This window comes from Octopus sinensis, unplaced genomic scaffold, assembly GCF_006345805.1.
Source record: "Octopus sinensis unplaced genomic scaffold, ASM634580v1 Contig19391, whole genome shotgun sequence".
NCBI lineage: Eukaryota > Metazoa > Mollusca > Cephalopoda > Octopoda > Octopodidae > Octopus > Octopus sinensis.
In genome coordinates this window covers 35,001-52,355 of record NW_021836307.1, presented here as the reverse complement: position 1 = coordinate 52,355, position 17,355 = coordinate 35,001, and the positions used below count along the sequence as shown (strand labels likewise).

The following is a 17,355-nucleotide window of genomic DNA, read 5'->3' as shown; positions in this document are numbered from 1 at the left end:
ATGGCTATCTCATCTTAATTGTAAAATATGTTGATGTACTTGGGTATAGGAAGCTATCATAGAAATCAAATAGTATTTTGCTACCTTCTACATTTCTCGTTTCTGTTCCACACCAATTATCAACCACCCACCCACCCTCTCTTGGAGCAGTCATATATCTATTCAACAGTGAGTGAAGGCACCTGACTAAGTGGTTAGGGTGTTCAGCTCATGGTTGCATGGTTGTGAGTTTGATTCCTAGTGGCACCCTGTGTCTTTGAGCAAAGCACTTTATGTCATGTTGATCCAGTCTCCCCTCAGCTGGCAAAAATGAGTTGTACCTGTAATTCACAAGGGGCCAGCCTTGTTACATTTTGAGTCTCCCTTCAGAACTGTGTTTAACCCTTTCTTTGCTGTATTTCTGTTGAGATGCTCCGAGTGTTTCTTTCAATTAATTTTAAATATAACAAAGAACTTAGTAAAAAAATAACTTTGTTATCATTCAGCTAGTGTCAGGAACATAAATTGTGACTGAGGTTTGGTGGAAGATTTTAATTCAAAACTTATGAAAGCAAGACATTTGTACTCAGAGCCAGAACCAGTTTCAGCCGGATTGGTAACGAAAGGGTTAAACGTTATGCATGTCTGTGGAGTACTCAGCCACTTACATGTTGATTTCACAAGCAGGCCGTTCCATTGATCGGATCAACTGGAACATTTGTCATAACTGATGGAGGGCCAATTTCCTAGTGACAAACCTGTTCTGGCCTCTTCATACTCTGACCTTTCAACACTTGGCATAAAGCTGTCTCCTTGACTGCAGCCCTACCCAGCTGATAGGATCTTCATCTTGCAAGTTACACGGTAGCCTGAGTAATGCTGTTGCTATGGGAAATGGCAATCAGTACCAAACTGTCAAGTGGTTGGTGCTGCCTCCTCCTCTTCTGTAGGGCCACTTCGCTGATGAGGATCTTAGTCTTGCAGCCTCTACCCATCCACCATCCTCTGTTCTGTCCCCACTCACTTATCCTTGTGTCCCTTGTGAAGGTACATGACTCAGTGGTTAGAATGTTGGGCTCACAATCATGAAGTAGAACCATGCCAAAATGGACACAGTAGTCTGGTGCGGTCTTCTACCACTGGCTGGCTGGAAAATGTTTATTCTTCCTCTGTTTTCCTCTCCTGTAGGATTAGAATTGGAAAACCGGAGAGATACAACTAAATGTATGGAGGTGAACTTCATACAATATTCATGTAATGAGATATAGCTTCAGTTGATATCCAGTGGTTTCAGAAAACCCCTTATCACCACCACCACCATCATCATCATCATCATCCTGGTATAAAGAGAAATGATACTATTATCATAATGTTTTGCTTCCTATTAATGTTACCCCCCCCCTCATTCTTTAGGCTTTTCTTATTTTTAGACTTGTGTGTGTACATATGTTTACATGTGCATATATCTCTGTAGATATGCATGCATATGTATGTGTGTGTGTGTGTATATATATATATATATATATATATATATATAATCTCTCTTTGTGTGTAGATTTGTATGAGAGAGGGAGAGCAAGAAGGAGAGAGGTTGGTACAATTAACTTGGCTCTTGCTATTGATTGTTTGGTTATCATACCTTTCAGGGTCGATATTATTGGGAAGTTATCTGAGGTGGTGGTAGTATGAGGAATAGTGGGAGTTGCTGTGTTGGTGCGTGTGTTATGAAAGAAAACACCATCTGCAGCCATAACTCTAAAGCGAGTGATGATTACAGCCATTGGCATGGCCCATAACTTTCACTAATTCTTTTTTTAGAATGTCATTGTCGGGTAGGTGTGAGAGACCAGATTTGGCCAGTTGTCTGGCTCTCACACCTACCCGACAATGTCATTCTTTTTGGTCTCTGTCATCTTCGTTTCATCATTTTGCATTCTGCTAACTATGCTGGTATGGGCTGGACAGTTTGACAGAAACTGGTAAGCTGCAGGGCTACACCAGGTGCCAATCTGATTTGGCATGGTTTTCTACGGCTGGATGCCCTTCCTAATGCCAACCACTCCAAGAGTGTAATTGGTGCTTTTTACATGCCACCAGCATGAGTACCAGTTATGTGACACTGGCATCAGCCATGACTATGATTTCATTTGGGTTGATGGCTCTTCTCAAGTATGGTATATTGCCAAAGGTCTTGGTCACCAATCATTGCCTTTGTGAGGCCCAGTGTTTGAAGGGTGCTTTTTACATGCCACCAGCATGTGTGTCAGTTGTGAAAACTCACAAGCCTCTCCTTGGCCCATTTATCCTCAACCCGGCAGAACATTGAGGACTGTCATGAGTGACCAGGTAGCCTGTGGATCTTTCTCAGTGGCATCCCTAACAAAAAATTAACTTGAAATTTTTTTAGTTGTTTGGTTTGTCACTTGATGAGCTGTGTTTTATGTGACCCTCTCCTTAGAAAAGATTGCCCTTGCCTGATTGAAAATGCAACAGCTGAAGAGAGAGAGGTCAGCACCAGCACTGGTCCTTGTATTCATTGTCTGCCAAGTAGACTGGAACATTGTGAAACAAGTTGCTGTGCATGATGTGTCATCCAGTGCAGGAATTGAACCCTTGACCTTATGATCTCAAGTTCAACATCCTCACCACTAACCCATTAACATCTAAATTGGCCATACCCAGCCAAATAAAGCTTCTTGTTATGTGTTCATACTGGCCAGATCTGGTCTCTCACACCTACCCTACAATGTCATTCTAAAAATAAACAGTTGCACCATTGCTATCTTGAAGTTACAAGATAATGCATGATTAATTCAAAATTAGGTTTCTGACAGAGTAATTCTGAACGCTAAGGGGCCAGGCCCCCACCCTACCCCCGCATACCTTCAATCCACAAAGAAAAAAAACACTAAGTTATAAAAAAACGAACCCCAACAACAACAAAAGATGAAAGAAGCAAGGTGACATTGGGGTTTCATAGTTTCCTTGTGACTGGAGTGGGTAAAAGGAGGAGGAGGAGGAGGAGAAAGTGAAGTGAAGTAAGATATCCTAGAATGGGAGAAAAAGAAGGATGAGGAGAGAGAGAGAAAGAGAGAGACTGCTGTTGCAGCTGTTATTTTTGTATCTGAATCAATATAGATTTACCTGTTTTTTTTTGTTATTTGTTTTTTGGTTTTACTATTTAGTTTTATCCTCATTTCCTCCTCCTTCGTCTTCTTCTTTGTGTGTCACTGTATATATGTCACCTTAAATATATGTGTCACCTTATGTGTGTGTGTGTGTGTGCATGTGTCACTATTATATGTTTGTATGTGCGTGTGTTTGTTACCTTATATGTGTATATATCACGTTATTGTCTATGTGTGTGAGTCAGTGTCTCACCTTACTCTGTGTGTGTGATGCTGTCTTTGAGTTGCTGTTTCTTAGGAAAGCCTGTTTGTTCTTCTTCTAGGTTCGTCTCGTTCAAAAGAAGGACACTGGCCATGTATACGCCATGAAGATTCTACGAAAGATTGACATGCTTGAGAAGGAGCAGGTGAGCTGAATCATTCATTCATCCATTCATTCATTCATTCGTTCAGTGACCAGGGCCTCTATGTCACTCCAGATAGAGGAACCAATGTTGCAATCTTTTCAATACTGTTTGGTGCTGGGCCTTTGTTTTGAGGACTTATTCACCATATGATGCTTGTAATTTGGTAAGGGTGCATTTCTAGGGACACGGTTGGAATTTCACTTAGAAATCAGGGGGCTGGAACGAGTACTGTTTGGCAGCAGTCTCCAGCATTTTAGACTACAAACTGGTTTCATGCCAGACAATTTTTCCACAGACCACGCATAACAAAATGTAGAAAAGTGCATAATACGTAATTTAATCATTATATATATATAATATGGTTCTGGGTTCAGTCCCACTGCATGGCACCTTGGGCAAGTGTCTTCTACTACAGCCTCGGGCCAACCAAAGCCTTGTAAATGGATTTGGTAGAAGGAAACAGAAAAGAAGCCCCATTGTGTGTGTGTGTGTATATAAATATATATATTTGTGTGAGTGTCTTTTTGTTTGTCTCCCATCACTGTTTGGCAACCGGTGTTGGCATGTTGACATTCCTGTAACTTAGCAGTTTGGCAAAAAAGAAGCCTGTTCTGTATATATATATATATATATATGCATGCATGTATGTATATATATATATATATATGCATGCATGTATGTATATATATATATATATATATATATATGTTGGCTGGATATGGCCAGTTTAAATGCTAATGGCTTAATCTGTGGCCATGCTGGGGCACTGCCTTGAAGAAATTTTAGTCAAATGAATTGACCCCAGCACGTTTTTTTTTTCTAAAGTTTGGTACGTATTCTATTGGGCTCTTTTACTGAACCACTAAGTTATGGTGATATAAACATACCAACACCTGTTGTCAATTGATGGTGGGTACACACACACACACACACACAACGGGATTCTCTTAGTCTCTATCTATCAAATCCACTCACAGGGCTTTGGTTAGCCTTAGACTATAGTAGACAGCATTTGCTCAAGTCGCTACACAATGGGACTGAACCCGGAACCATGTGGTTGGGAAGCAAACTTCTTACCACACAGCCATGCTTAGTAAAATAAAAATCCATTTCCTCTATGGTACCTTACAGTGGGACCGAACCTGAAATCATTTGGTTACAAACTTTAACTACATGAAGGAAAACAAAAGAAAAGGATGCATAAAAGAAAGCTCTATATTCTCTCTCTGTGTATTGTTGTTGCCTACAGTGCAACTGAACTTTTCACCCATGGTAAATAGTACAACACCATCACCACCACTGCCAACAACAAAGTGAAGGAAGATTTTCATAGATGTGAAAGCAAATGACATTATATTATGTTTATATAAACAGTGTAGAAAGTGTGAAAGAGAGAGCAGAGACTCAACTGATGATATAACAGTTTTATGCTAATGAGGAAGCATATACTCTGCATTATGTCATGAAAGTATAACCAAACCCATTAGATATCAATCCATCTCACACTGCCCTTTGTTCTAGGATAAAAGCACCCTATTTTAAAGTGATTTAACCTAAGACTTTCCTGTAGAATTGTATGTTAACTTATGTTCTGAACAAACACCAGCTTAATAATTAGAGATTATTTTGGTAAATTCTTTATTGTTTTCAAAATTAATTGTAAATAATATTAAAAAAAAATAATGCCTGGTGAGAGTTTTGATTTGCTACGCATGAGATTCTACTCCATCCCACATGATTCAGGCAGTGCAAACATCCCAATGGTAATGAAAGGGTTAATGTGCTAGAAATAGCAACCAGATCTCTCTTAAATCACAGTTGGAGTTAAGCTGAACCTGCAATGATGTTCCAGTGAACTAGTATAATATTGGACACACCATCAACACCACCGTACATATATCTGTTCATTTGTGTGTGTGTGTATTCACACGCACTATGTGTATGTATATATATCTTTATATATATAAAACTGAGAATGTGTGTCTGTCTGTCTGTGTGTTTCCCTAAAACTTGAGAACTACACAACCAATTTCATTCAAATTTTACACATGCCTTACTTAAGGTCCGGAGAGTGTCATCGGCAAAACAATGTTCAACTTCTTGCCTAGAGCGAGCCCATAGCAATATCATATCTTCTGCACTATTTCAGTATTACGTGTTAAAAGTGAAACAAAAACATTTCTCTATTTTATGTCAGATACTTTCACTTTAACAATAAAAATAATAATAACAATTGAATTATATGTAGTAAGTAATAATTAAAATCAAACTAAAGTATAATATAATCGTAACATAACAAAAGTAAAAATAGCAATTGGTATAAAATTGCATCAATGACTTGAACTTGAATAAGTGGTTTCACATGAATGGGAATAAATTAAAAATAAAATTAGTGTGCAGAAATGGAATAGTCCAGATGGATAATAAAAAATTAAATTAAAGAAAAGACTATTGTCTATAAAGTATACAATGTAGAGAAAAAAGAAGATTTGAACACATGGAGGAAAGCACCTTCGAAAAGTGTCTTGGTGCGACTATGAAAGATATCTAATCAGAGGCAGTAAATTCGCCACAATAGAAGCAAGGTTCGAGTCAATGGAGCATGCCAGGGAGTACTCGACTCGAACTTGCAAGGAGGAAATATTTTATTTTTACCTTTATATCTGGGACGTAGGATGTCCCGGAAAAAAATTTAAAATCCCCTCCTCCCCCGAAGTAGAGGTAGGCTGGATTGTAGCCACACTTCTATACAAGAGGGAGGACAAGATACAATTGATCGAAATTACAAGAGATGGGCTAACAATTCCAGTCTGTTATATATTTTGAGTATTGTTATCACTAGTGATATCAAGATATAACTTTGTATTTTGTATTTTATGTGTAGATGTATTTATATAGATGTACATGTAATATGTACACATATATATACACACATATATACATGCACTAGCACTATGACCCGGCAACGACAGGTCTTTAATGCTAGTGTGTTGGATAAGGATAGCTGTGAAAAAGTGCCATACCCTAGCGGTTGAGGGAACCTGTGGAAGAGGTAGACCCAGGAAGACCTGGGATGAAGTGGTGAAGCATGACCTTCGAACATTAGGCCTCACCAAGGAAATGACTAGCAACCGAGACTTTTGGAAATATGCTGTGCTCAAGAAGACACGGCAAGCCAAATGAGACCATAACCCGTGGCCTATGCCAGGAGCATAACCAGCCTGCTTATGCGTACCTTTTCCTTCTTTAGTCACTAAACCTTGCTTGCGAAGACCTATTGAGGCAAGTGAAAGCAAAATCAAAATCATTTCAATGACTGGCATCCGTGCTAGCAGGGTGCAAAGAGCACCATACGAGTGTGATCATTGATAGAGCGGCTATTCGAGTAAGAACGTTACCAGCGTCGTCTTACTGACACTTTTGCCTGTGCTAGTAGGGTGCCAAGAGCACCATCCGAGCGTGATCGTTGCCAGTGCAGCCAACTGGCTTCCGTACCCGTGGCATGTAAAAGGACACCATTCAAGCGTGATCATTACCAACGTCACTTCACTGGCACCTGTGCCGGTGGCACGTGTAAAAAGATTTGAGCGAGGTTATTGCCTATACTGCCTGACTGGCCCCCATGCAGGTGGCACGTAAAAAGCACACACTACACACTTGGAGTGGTTAGCATTAGGAAGGGCATCCAGCTGTAGAAACTCTGCCAGATCAAGACTGGAGCCTGGTGCAGCCATCTGGTTGTCAACCCTCAGTCAAAATCGTCCAACCCATGCTAGCTTGGAAAACGGACGTTAAATGATGATGATGATATATATGTGTGTGTGTATGTATGTATATGTATATATATACATATATATATATATATTTATATATATTTAAGCATGTGTATTCATATTATAAATTGTATACACACACACACAGGTAGGCTCACAAGCACAAAACAATGTGGAAAAAATAGTACTTAAATACCAAGGGTAGAGTAATATGCTTTATATTTTGCAGTTTTTATAATCAATTATATATATGTATATTTATATGTATGTAAATGTGTATACATGAATGAATTAACAATAGATTATAAATGCTTTGAATAATTAAGAAAGAAGTAACACAACATAGAAGGGACAAGATTTAATACTCTTTTGACTTAAAAGGAAAAGAAACAGCCTTAACGCTTTGAAAATTAACCCTTCATCAGAAGAAAGAGAAAAGTGTAGATGAGTGGCAAAAGGAAAACATGAATAAGAAGAAAGAAAAAAGATAAGCAGACGTTAGGAGGCAGATGTGTGGGACTGAGCAGGGGTAAAAAATGCAGAATGGTGGATGTGTATATGCAAATATAAGAGTGGTTCTCTCTTTCTTTTTCTCTTTTCTCTCTCTCTCTCTCTCTCTCTCTCTCTCTCTCTCTCTCTCTCTCTCTCTCTCTCTCTCTCTCTCTCTCTCTCTCTCTCTCTCTCTCTCGTTTTGAATTCAAACTTTTTTTCTGACTTCTCTTCTCTCCCTGAACTTGCACCTTTTCTCTCATTCCTTTTGCCTTCTTTTTTAATGGCTAGAAATAAGAATTAAAGTTCATTCCAATCACATCCTCTCCTCTTACAAAACAGTGATTATGATGATATATGTAACTATAAATAACAACATGGGCTTGTTTGTAATTATATTATCACCAGGAAGCAAGACCATTGGGATGTTTGCACTGCTTGAGTCATGTGGGATGCATCATGTGGGATGGACCAGGATCTCGTATGTGGCACAAAACGCTGCATCATGCATAAAATATAATCTGGGTACTGTGGATGGGGGAGAAATAAAAGTCCCTCAACATATTGGTGTGTTGAAATTAAAGACCTCTAATGTACATGAAGAGTGAAAAATCTATTAAGCAGAATTAAACAGATCTTGAAGTTAAAGACTGAATTTTAAAATGTTGGTGTTGAGGTTCTTGGTCTCAGAAAAGTAATCATCAGAATTGGTTTGATGAAAATAATCTGCAGATCATTAAACTTTTCCAAGACAAAAACATACTGCACCAGAAATATCTTTGTGCATCAGATAAAGAACAAAAATACTTACTGTAGTTTCTCTAAGTGATAAAATTGTCACTCCAGTAGAAAATGACAAATTAAAAACTGGTAGTGTTTGGATATTTCCAAAAAAAATTCAGAAAGTTTATAACAGCAAAGACTCAAAACATATTACTTAACTAGACAAACCTCTAGTCCTCAATCTTCTTTTGTGGTATCACTCAAGTGAACGGACAGTTTGTTTCTCTCCAAGGATCATAAAGGTATCGTGAAACATTGGACTGAGCACTTTACAGACCTTTTTTACAATCTCAGTTATTGATGAAAATGTCGATCTGCCTTAAAGGGAATAGTATCCTTGAATGATGGACCATCCCACTGTAGATGGGATAAGAAAAAATGATTAAAGCAATTAATTCTGATAAGGCATGGGTCTTCACATTGAAGATCTTCTGCCTGGGGTGACAAGCTTGCTATAGAGCTCCACCCTCTAATAATATCAGATGTCTGGTCAGGTGTTCCTGTCCTCCAGGACAGGCTTGATGCTTTTCAATTTCATTGTTCAAAGAAAAGGGATTTAAATTTGTGTGTGGAAATTATAGAGAAATAAGTCTGGCTTCAAGCAGTTGATAAGGTTTTTGCAAAACTTTTACATAATCACCTAATAAAGTGGATATGGTCCTCTGTTATCTCAGAAAGTTAGTGAGGTTTTATAGCAGCTCATGGTACAATGGACGTAATATTTACTGCTCATCAACTCCAAGAAAATTCATCAAACATCACATTGCTCTTTAACAAGGCTTTATTCATTAAATAAAAGCATTTGACACTGTTTATAGGACCACTCCTGGCAGAATTTTTTCTCATCTGAGAAAAACCAAAGCATGTTCGGTTGGAAGGGATGCTTGAGTTTGTTCAGAAGCTTTGTACTGTGGTCTTTCTTCTTGTCCTTGATGGCTTGGGATAAAAATTGGCCCTTTCTCATCTTGTATGAGGAATACTGAATGTCTTCATGCACCTCTTCTGCCTGATAAGAGACTCAGACACTCCCATGTCCTTGGTGATGGACCTGATTGACTTGCAGGGATTATTGTCAATCATGACTTGGATCTCACCAAGAAATTCAGGAGTTTTTTCCTTATCAGAACAATCAAAGTGAGCTGCCATACCTTTGTAATCACCATTAGACTCATCCTACTCTTTCCGAATCCTCTGCACTGCTCTCAGATTGACAGCAGCCAAACACTCTGTAATGTTTGTATTGGAGCTTCTGGCACAAATGCCAAGTAGTACAGCATGTCGTTTCCAAATTTCTGGCAGAGTGAATTGCGTCATGGTGCTGTTTTTCTTACAGATGGTGCCCAACGGACCCTACTATACTGTGTAGTCAACAACATCAAAAACAAACAAGGCCCGTGCGCGAAATTAAAAATATAAAGTGGCAACAATTTACCCATCGCACCTTGTACACACACACATACACGTATCTATATAGTGTGTGTGTGTATTTATATATGTTTTGGAAGTTAATTGTTAAGGTCAGTCAGAGAGTGACCATTGATTTTGTACCTGTAAAGCACTTAGCCGTATAGGCGACTCATCAGACTCTAATGGTCGGAGGTGAGAAACGAATGGTCACTCTCTGACCAGCCATAACAATTAACTTCCTAAATAAAATATATTACTGCTCTCATGTTTTAAAGTATACCTCGTTTTCGGATATATGAATGATGATGATGATGATGATGATGGTGTGTGTGCGTATAGATAGATAGAAAGATTTCTACCCATTCGTCCAAACCGAGTGTGCTTAAGGTAAAACAGCATCAGGGAACATTCTACCTGTTAAATTACTCGGGGCCTCAGACATGAGAGGACGTTTAAAATTTAATTACGAAAAGCAAGGGAGGTAACTCCACCAATATTTGTCGATGTTTTTTTTTTCTTGTTTTGAAAACCAAATTTATATTTGCTGTATGCCCAAGATAGTGTTCACCTTCAAATGTCACGAATGAGATCATAATTTAATAAACATATCTCCATCCTCGTACCCAACACCGCCACAAATTTCGACTTGCAGCATTTCATAAGTGTTAGTGTCTATGGGAGGCTGTTTCTTGTTGTTTAGTCCCATTTCAATCCTGATTGAACAGATTTTTCATTAAAGACATTCGTTTGTCTTTGACTTTTCTATCCATTTTTGTTTTGTTTTTGGTTTTTTATCTGGTGTATATCTTTTATTGTTAATAATGTTGTTATTCAGGTATAGATTAGCTCTGATTGAGCGAAACTATTAAGTCATTTCAGCCACAACAACTCTGTCTTTTTCCTTCTAATATACACATCATCATCATCATCATTTAATGTCCATTCTTCCATCATGCATGGGTTGGACGGAATTTGTTGTGACAGATTTTCTCTGGCTGGATGCCCTTCCTGTCACCCACTTGTGTCCAAGTGCAGTAAGATTTCCCCATGACCAGACACGTCTTGGTAGACTGAAAATGAAGGACATCATTTGCATGGTGGTGACACTTACTTACAACTGTCATGCGTTGTCAAGGCAAGTAACATACACACACAAACACTTATATACATACATTACATGCTTCTTTCAGTTTTCCTCTACCAAATCCACTCAAAAGGCTTTGGTTGGCCTTGGGCTATAATAGAAGTGTCATGCTCAAGATACCAGAGAGGAGGGCTGAACCCAAAACCATGTGGTTGGAAAGCAGACTTCTTACCTCACAACTGCGCTTGTGCCTATAAGGATCTGGACTACTACCACCACCACTACTAATAATAATAATAATAATAATCATTTCTACTATAGGCACAAGGCCTGAAATTTGTCGGGAGGGGCATAGTCGATCACATCAGCCCCAGTAATTGACTGGTACTTAATTTATTGACCCTGAAAGGATGAAAGGCAAAGTCGACCTCGGCTGAATTTGAACTCAGAATGTAAAGATGGATGAAATGCTGCCAAGCATTTTGCCTGGCATGCTAACGATTCTGCCAGCTTGCCCCCTTAATAATAATAATAATAATAATAATGATAATAATTTTCTACTATAGGCACAAGGCCTGAAATTTTGGGGAGGGAGCTTGATTATATCAACTCCAGTGCGTAACTGGTACTTATTTCATCAGCAATAATAATAATAATATTAATCCTTTTAATCAGAAGCACAAGGCCTTAAATTTTGGAGGAAGGGATTAAGTCAATTACATTGGCCCCCAGTACACTACTGGTACTACTACTACTAATAATAAAGAACTATAAATATGCATACATATAAGTATACATACATGTATTTTTCTGTCTATAATTTCTGTTTCCTTAATTTTAGGTTGCCCATGTCCGAGCTGAACGTGATATTCTGGTAGAAGCTGACCACCAGTGGGTTGTGAAGATGTACTACTCTTTCCAGGATGCGTTGAATCTTTACCTCATTATGGAATTTTTACCTGGAGGTAACGAGATATTTTTCATTCCCTCTCTTAATTTTTAATCATCTGGAAATGTTTGTATGCTTTCAAGGTTCTGATGCCATTGTGGTTAGGCAGCAACACTATCCTCTGGCTGTCTTTGGGACTTTCTATGTCTAAGCGTACAAATATCTTGGGAAAGTCAATAGGCCTGACTGTGTGAGGCCAGAAGAGGACAACTGTGAGGTTGATGATTATGAAATGTGATAGGTCAGGAAAAATATTTTAATAGGGACCAAAAGATTGTCATTTAGAGCAGGACTCCCAAACTACCAGACCAGAGACCAGTACCAGGCTGCACAGAAAGAATTACTTTTAAAATTTTATTTCTATTTTATTGACTGTTGTAGTGTCCTGAGAGTTTTTGCCTTATGTATATTATATATGCATTAAGTATGTATTAGATATGTAATGTGGAGGCAAAATGGCCCAGTGGTTAGGGTAGTGGACTCACAGTTGTAGGATCACGGTTTTGATTCCCAGATTGGGTGTTGTGAAAACGCCTAAAGCTCCATGAGGCTTCAACAGGGGGTGGCAGAGAACCCTGCTGTACTCTTTCATCACAGCTTTCTCTCTTTATTCCAGTTTCTGTTGTACTTGTATTTCAAAGGGGCCATCCTTGTCACACTCTGTGTCATACTGAATCTCCCCAAGGACTACGTTAAGGGTACACATGTCTGTGGAGTGCTCAGCCTCTTGCATGTTAATTTCACAAGCTGGCTGTTCCATTGACTGGATCAACTGGAACCCTCGACGTAACCGATGGAGTGCCATGTCGTATATGTAATAATTAAATTGTATGTTGTACACTTTATAGCATTTTGTTATGTGCTTGATACCTTGTGCTCTGGAGAAATTGTCTTGCACAAAACTGGTTCTTTGTGTAAAAATGGTTTAAGACTGCTGATCGAGAGGGCAATGCTTGACCTTAATGATTGCCCTTTCAAAGGGAATCAAAACTTTTAGCCATCAAGAGAATGTTATTGCAAAATGCTCATAGAACAACACAAGATCTAGTTAACAGTCTTTTTGAAAAAAAGGGAAGTATAAAGGGTCATCTGTAACTTATGGCATTCATCATATCCTGTCAAAAGTAATGCTTCTTTATTCAGATTGCTTTGAATTAATCTTGGGTGCTCCAGCATGGTCTCAGTCTAATGACTGAAACAAGTAAAAGTTCAAAGGTATCTTGTAGCTTTGAGATTTTGGTGAGGTAACTGTTAATTTTTAGAATTATATTGTAGGGTTGGTGTGAGAGGACAGATCTGACCAGTTTGAGCATAAAACGGTTAGAATATTTTGGCCGGATGTGGCTGGTTTAAATGCTAAATGGTTAAAGCAAATTGATTAACTGCTTTTAGAAGTTTTCTCAATACATGTTGCTGTTGTCCGGATCAGCTCTGGTCATATGGACTTATCATTTTTTTCTTCAGGCATAGATCTTACTTGGACTGCATTATTTAATACTTATCTTCATCTTTACAATAATTTCAAGGAAAATGGGCTGTTATTTCTTGTCTTGTACATTGAGCTATTTTTTAGTGTTTCCTCCAAAAGTTTCTCTTTGAAGTAAAACCAAGACATTATAACAGTTTGTTTTTGATGTGAACTTTGACATTCTATTTTGAACCCTTTTTTTGTTTTTGTTTTTTTTCTGATTAGTTACTCGAATCTGCATTTCAGGTGACATGATGACGCTTTTGATGAAGAAGGACACTTTGACGGAAGAACAAAGCCAGTTTTATGTTGCCGAAGCAGCTCTTGCCATTGATTCCATTCATCGGCTCGGCTTCATTCACAGAGATATTAAACCTGATAATTTGCTGTTAGATGCACGGGTAAGTCATATTCATATAAATTCTATACAAGGCATAAATATTTGTTATATAGTATTATATATATGTAACTCTCAATGTGAAGGCATGTAGCTCAGTGGTTAGAGCATTGGGATCACACTCATGAGGTAGTTAGTTCAATTCCTGGACTGGGCTGAGTGTCGTGTTTTTGAGCAGGACATTTTATTTCACGTTGCTCCAGTTCACTCAGCTGTAGTAATGAGTCCACTGGTGTCAAGCTGTTCGATCCCTTTGCCTTTCACTTGGGTAACATCGGTGGTCAAACATTGCCCTCTGGATCATAAACAACCCTTTCCCAGACTTGTGCCTCGGAGGGGAAGTTTCTAGGTGCAATCCCATGGTCATTCATGACTGAATCAACCACTACACTCACGGAGTGGTTGGTGTTAGGAAGGGCATCCAGCTGTAGAGACATTACCAGATCAGACTGGGCCTTGTGCAGCCTTCTGGCTTCCCAGACCCCAGTTGAACCGTCCAGCCCATGCTAGCATGGAAAGTGGATGCTAAACGATGACGATGATGATGATATACATATATGTAGGTGGTGTAAGCAGGGAATTGGTGCAGAAAAAGTTGTGTGAATGAGGAGTTTGAGATACGAGGTCTTCACCTTGTATCTCAAACTCCTCATTCACACAACTTTTTCTGCACCAATTTGATCTGCACCAGTCTGATCTGGTAATGTCTCTACAGCTGGATGCCCTTCCTAACACCAACCACTCCGTGAGTGTAGTGGTTCATTTTTACGTGCCACCGACACAGGTGCCAGACGAGGCTAGCAAACGGCCACAATCAGATGGTGCTTTTTACGTGCCACTGGCACGGAGGCCAGGCGAGGCTGGCAACGGCCACAATCGGATGGTGCTTTTTACGTGCCACCAGCATGGAGGCCAGTCAGTGCGGCGCTGGCAGCAGCCACGTTTCGGATGGTTCTCTTACCTGCCCCCGGCACTGGTATCACAGCTACAACTTCCATTGATGTTGATCGATTTCGATTTTGATTCTGATTCTCACTTGCCTCAACAGGTCTTCACAAGTAGAGTTTTGTGTCCCAAGAAGGAAAGGTATGCATAAGTGGACTGGCTACATCCCAGGTAGAGGCCACGGGTTATGGTCTCATTAGTCCTGCCGGGTCTTCTCACGCACAGCATACTTCCATAGGTCTCAGTCTCTAGTCATTTCCTCAGTGAGACCTAAAGTTCGAAGGTCGTGCTTCACCACCTCGTCCCAGGTTTTCCTAGGTCTACCTCTTCCACAGGATCCCTCAACCGCTAGGGTGTGGCACTTTTTCACACAACTATCTTCATCCATTCTTGCCATATGACCATACCAGCGCAAACGTCTCTCTTGCACACCACATCTGATGCTTCTTAGGTCCAACTTTTCTCTCAAGGTACTTACACTCTGTCGAGTATGAACACTGACATTACACATCCATCGAAGCATACTGGCTTCATTTCTTGCGAGCTTACGCATATCCTCAGCAGTCACGGCCCATGTTTCACTGCCATGTAGCATGGCTGTTCGTACACATGCGTCATACAGTCTGCCTTTTACTCTGAGCGAGAGGCCTTTTGTCACCAGCAAAGGTAGGAGCTCTCTGAACTTTTCCCAAGCTATTCTTACTCTAGCAGTTACATTTTCAGCACACCCGTCCCCGCTACTGACTTGGTCACCTAGGTAACACAAGCTATCAACTATTTCTAGTCCCTGGGATGTGGCGGAGGTTGGTCTCTGCGCATTTTCAGTGTTTATTGCTCCTGAGCATCTGCCACATACAAAAGCTATTTTCCTAGTTAGCCTTCCCTTGACGTTGCTGCACCTCTTATGTGTCCATAGCTTACACTTGTTGCATCTTATAGAGTTTCTACCTACGCCTTTTCTACTGATCAAGCGGGGCCATCTACCTGAAGGCATTTGTGATTTATCAACCTTCCTACTTATTAGGACTTTGGTTTTAGCTAGGTTGACTCTAAGGCCCTTCGATTCTAATCCTTGCTTCCACACCTGAAACTTCTCCTCCAGTTCTGATAGTGACTCAGCAATTAGAGCAAGGTCATCAGCATAGAGGAGCTCCCAAGGGCATCCTGTCTTGAATTCTTCCGTTATTGCCTGGAGGACTATGATAAATAGGAGAGGGCTGAGGACTGAACTTTGGTGGACCCCTACCTCTACCCGGAATTCTTCACTGTACTCATTGCCAACCCTCACCTTACTAGCAGCGTCCCTGTAAATGGCTCGCACAGCTCTCACTAACCATTCATCTATCCCTAGTTTCCTCATTGACCACCAGATAAGGGATCGGGGACCCTGTCAAAGGCTTTCTCCATGTCAACAAAAACCAGGTACAGGGGCTTATCTTTGGCTAGGTATTTCTCCTGCAGCTGCCTTACCAGGAATATAGCATCAGTGGTACTTTTCCCTGGCGCGAACCCAAACTGCATCTCATCTAAACTAACTCTCTCTCTAATTAGTTGGGCTATGACCCTCTCCGTAACCTTCATTACCTGATCCAACAGATTGATACCCCTGTAGTTATTTATATCTAGGGCGTCACCTTTACCTTTGTAGCAGTTGACTATTATGCAGCTACACCAGTCATTGGGAATGACTCCTTCGTGTATCACCTGGTTAACTATAAGGGTGACTAGGCTATAGCCGACACTACCAGACATTTTGAGCATCTCTGCAGTGATTCCTGATGGGCCTGGGGCTTTCCCTGTCTTCATGCTTCTAATTGCCATAGCTACCACGGAACTATCAACTCGGATAGCTGGTCCCTCTGTTGAGTCAACATTCGGCAGACTCTCTTTATCCCATTCATTTTCTTTATTCAGCAACCTTTCATAGTGGCATCTCCAAACCTCTCTCTTTGCATCCTCATTTAGCGCAAGTGAACCATCTTATATATATATGGAAGCCACCAGCATGTTGTCCAATATGCCCATTGAAGTCACCAGCCACAAAGAGAAGGTCCCTGTTGTTCGTCGACGAGGTAGTCTGCAGTAGGGTGTCATAGAATCGGTCTTTCTGTCCATCGGGTAGCCCTGGCTGAGGGGCATAGGCTGATATAATGGTTGCTAATCCATGATGAAGCACTAATATATATATACTATATATATATATATATATATGTGTGTGTGTGTGTGTGTGTGTGTGCTTATATATATATATATATATATATATATATATATATATATATATATATATAGTGTACTGCTTCATGATGGTAAGATCAATGAAAAAAGTACTCCATCTGGTGAGAGATAAATATTATTTAATAAGCACATGTGCTACTATTAGTTTCATGTGCTGAGAGCATGCTAGACAGTATTTTTTAACATGTCTCGTGTCCTAGCACAGTCATCAATGCCCGTAACACTCGAAGCATAGTGTATGCGTTAGGACACCAGATGTGTTAAAAAATACTGTCTGGCATGCTCTCAGCACATGAAACTAATATTAAAAC

The 17,355-nt window shown here is 39.8% G+C and overlaps 1 protein-coding gene across 1 annotated transcript in view; it reads left to right on the top strand.

The window, feature by feature from the left end:
- The window catches only part of LOC115232133 (serine/threonine-protein kinase 38), a 45,509-nt gene that overhangs the window by 598 nt on the left and 27,556 nt on the right, over positions 1-17,355 (top strand). The window contains exons 2-4 of the mRNA XM_036500267.1: positions 3,431-3,514; positions 11,892-12,015; positions 13,714-13,868. Of these exons, the coding sequence (XP_036356160.1) occupies positions 3,473-3,514; positions 11,892-12,015; positions 13,714-13,868 (321 nt within the window). The 5' untranslated portion in view covers positions 3,431-3,472. The remainder of the gene's footprint in view (positions 1-3,430; positions 3,515-11,891; positions 12,016-13,713; positions 13,869-17,355) is intronic.